Genomic DNA, 2,416 nt, shown 5'->3' on the forward strand with positions numbered 1-2,416 from the left:
TTGGCTATTGCTACAAATATACCCCAGCGACTTAACACTGCTTTTGTGCTCCAGGGTCACAAATATTATATCTAAAATGTACATTTGAGTAAGACTAAATTAAAAATGGTTGCCAAAATTAATACTGCTGTACGGTTAATTAATAATAATCTTATTGCTAAAATGTCAAGTTTCCATTGACTTAAACTAGACTGAAATGTTGAGACTTTTACCCTCAGTTTCACAGACAAGGCTTAAATGTAAGTCTGAGCCGTTTCAACTGAAAGAAACTTGCACTGACTGATCTTAAAATATATCAGTGCCTCTGTTTTGTCTCGAAATGCACACCAGTAATGTTTTTTCTAAGGCACGTTAATAAAAACTACTTAAATGCCCTAATTGAACTATTGCCTAGTCCTGGCTTAGTCTAAGCCCTGTCTGTGGAACCAGGCCTAAGTCGACTAAAACTAAATAGGATAAGGTTGACCAAATATTATAAAAAATAACAAGGACATTTAACACGGGACTAAGACTGAAATTGAAAATAGCTGACAAAATGAACACTAATTCACACCTGCAGCTGTGAGGAGACGCTGAGCTCCTGCGCCTGCTCTCTGAGCCGAGCTGAAACCTGTCTCTCTTTCTCCAGAGCGCTCGACAGCTCCTCCAGAGACAGCTTAAGATCCTGCAGAGACGCATCCAATGTTTTCAATTAAAACACTTCTCACTTTGCTTCTACATGTTACTCATAACCAGTGTCGAGTAACGTGAGTTAACGTAATCAGATTATTTTCCCAAGTAACTAGTAAAGTAGCTAAAGTAGTTTATTAAAGAAAAGCACATAAGCATCAAGGCACAATACAAGTATCAAACTGTTATAGAATTAAGAAAGTGTGTGTGGGGTGGGGGGGGGGATGACACATAAGCAAGCATGATAAATGCCCACATACCTATGAACACATAGACACAATAATGTGAGACCCTGGACCACAAAACCAGTCATAAGTCAATAGGGATCCCAATTCGTCGGTCACTGACGTGACGTCGAGAGTGACCCGACTGAAAGGGAACGTCTCGGTTACGTATGTAACCCTCAGGGAACGGAGACGTCACGTTGCCACGGATGCTGTACCACCGCTGAGCGGCCGGGTCACCGGCTCGGCTCCGGAGCGAAAACCTGGTATGCGTTGCACCGGCTGCCTTTTTATGTTCACGCTGTGATCAGCGGCAGCTGGATGCAATCATCAAATGCCAATGTGCATTGGCTCGTTTAGTTACACTCGAAGTAGATTGGTCTCTCTAAACGCGAGATCCCAATTCGTCGGTCACGACATGACATCTCCGTTCCCTCCTTCAGGGAACGAGGGTTACATACGCAACCGAGACGTTACTTTTTTAGAAAGTAACTCAAAATTGTAATGCATTACTTTTAAAAGTAACTTTCCCCAGCACTGCTTATAACCCATCAATATACACAATATTTTTTACCTCCACTTCTTCTCTCTCGGTCTCCTCCTTCCTGTCAGACTTGCGTTTCTCCTTCTCGAAAGCCCACTGCAGCTCTCTGGCTCTCTTCTGCTCGTGTGCCAGTCTGTCGTTCAGTGTGTCGACCTCTGCGGCCTTCAGGGAGACCTCAGCCCTGTCATACACACACATACACACACACAAACACACACCAGCTTTATTCAGTCCTTAAAGCAGCTCTGTATGCAGTTTTGTGTATGTTTGTGACTTTGAAGGCCCTACAGTTAATAAGTGAGTGGTAAATATATGGCTGTTATAATTTCAGTAAATAGCTGTACGTGTGCATTTGTCGTGCCGAAGAGCAATCTGCCCTTTTGACAAACAAAATGAGGCAAGACAAAAAGTGGAATAATCTGAATGTTAAAGCTAATGCTAATGTTATTTGCTTTAGAAATAGTGAACATAAAATATCCCAGACAGATATCAAAATCACTTACAAACGCTTATGAATATACAAAAACATTTTTATGAAAATATCCTGTTTTTTCATATTTTTTTAAATATTAATTGTATTTTGTTTATATACAAATATTGTCCTATCCTAACAAACCATACATCAATGGAAAGCTTATTTATTCAGCTTTCAGATGATGCATAAATCTCAATTTCACAAAATTGACCCTTATGACTGGTTTTATGGTACAGGGTCACAAATATTCTAAATTATATTATTTATATATTACTTTAGTCATTTATATAAATATAAACAATACATGTATATATTATAAAATATGATGTCTATACAAAACATGTAAATAATTACAAGTAATAAATTATTACAAGTAATAAATAATATGTATTAAATATAAATGTTATAATATGAATATCATTTTTGTAAAAAAAAATTTTTTTATATATATATATTATAAATATAAATATACACTCATTGCAATGACCTTGTGTGCATTAAGAC

General features: G+C 37.7%; 1 protein-coding gene across 1 annotated transcript in view; it reads right to left on the bottom strand.

The window, feature by feature from the left end:
• Positions 1-2,416, bottom strand: part of LOC107714754 (A-kinase anchor protein 9-like) — a 138,161-nt gene that overhangs the window by 21,720 nt on the left and 114,025 nt on the right. The window contains 2 exon segments of the mRNA XM_016520718.1: positions 554-664; positions 1,468-1,618. Of these exon segments, the coding sequence (XP_016376204.1) occupies positions 554-664; positions 1,468-1,618 (262 nt within the window).

The sequence above is a fragment of the Sinocyclocheilus rhinocerous genome, unplaced genomic scaffold (assembly GCF_001515625.1).
Source record: "Sinocyclocheilus rhinocerous isolate Xijiao unplaced genomic scaffold, SAMN03320098_v1.1 scaffold359, whole genome shotgun sequence".
NCBI classification, from domain to species: Eukaryota; Metazoa; Chordata; class Actinopteri; order Cypriniformes; family Cyprinidae; genus Sinocyclocheilus; species Sinocyclocheilus rhinocerous.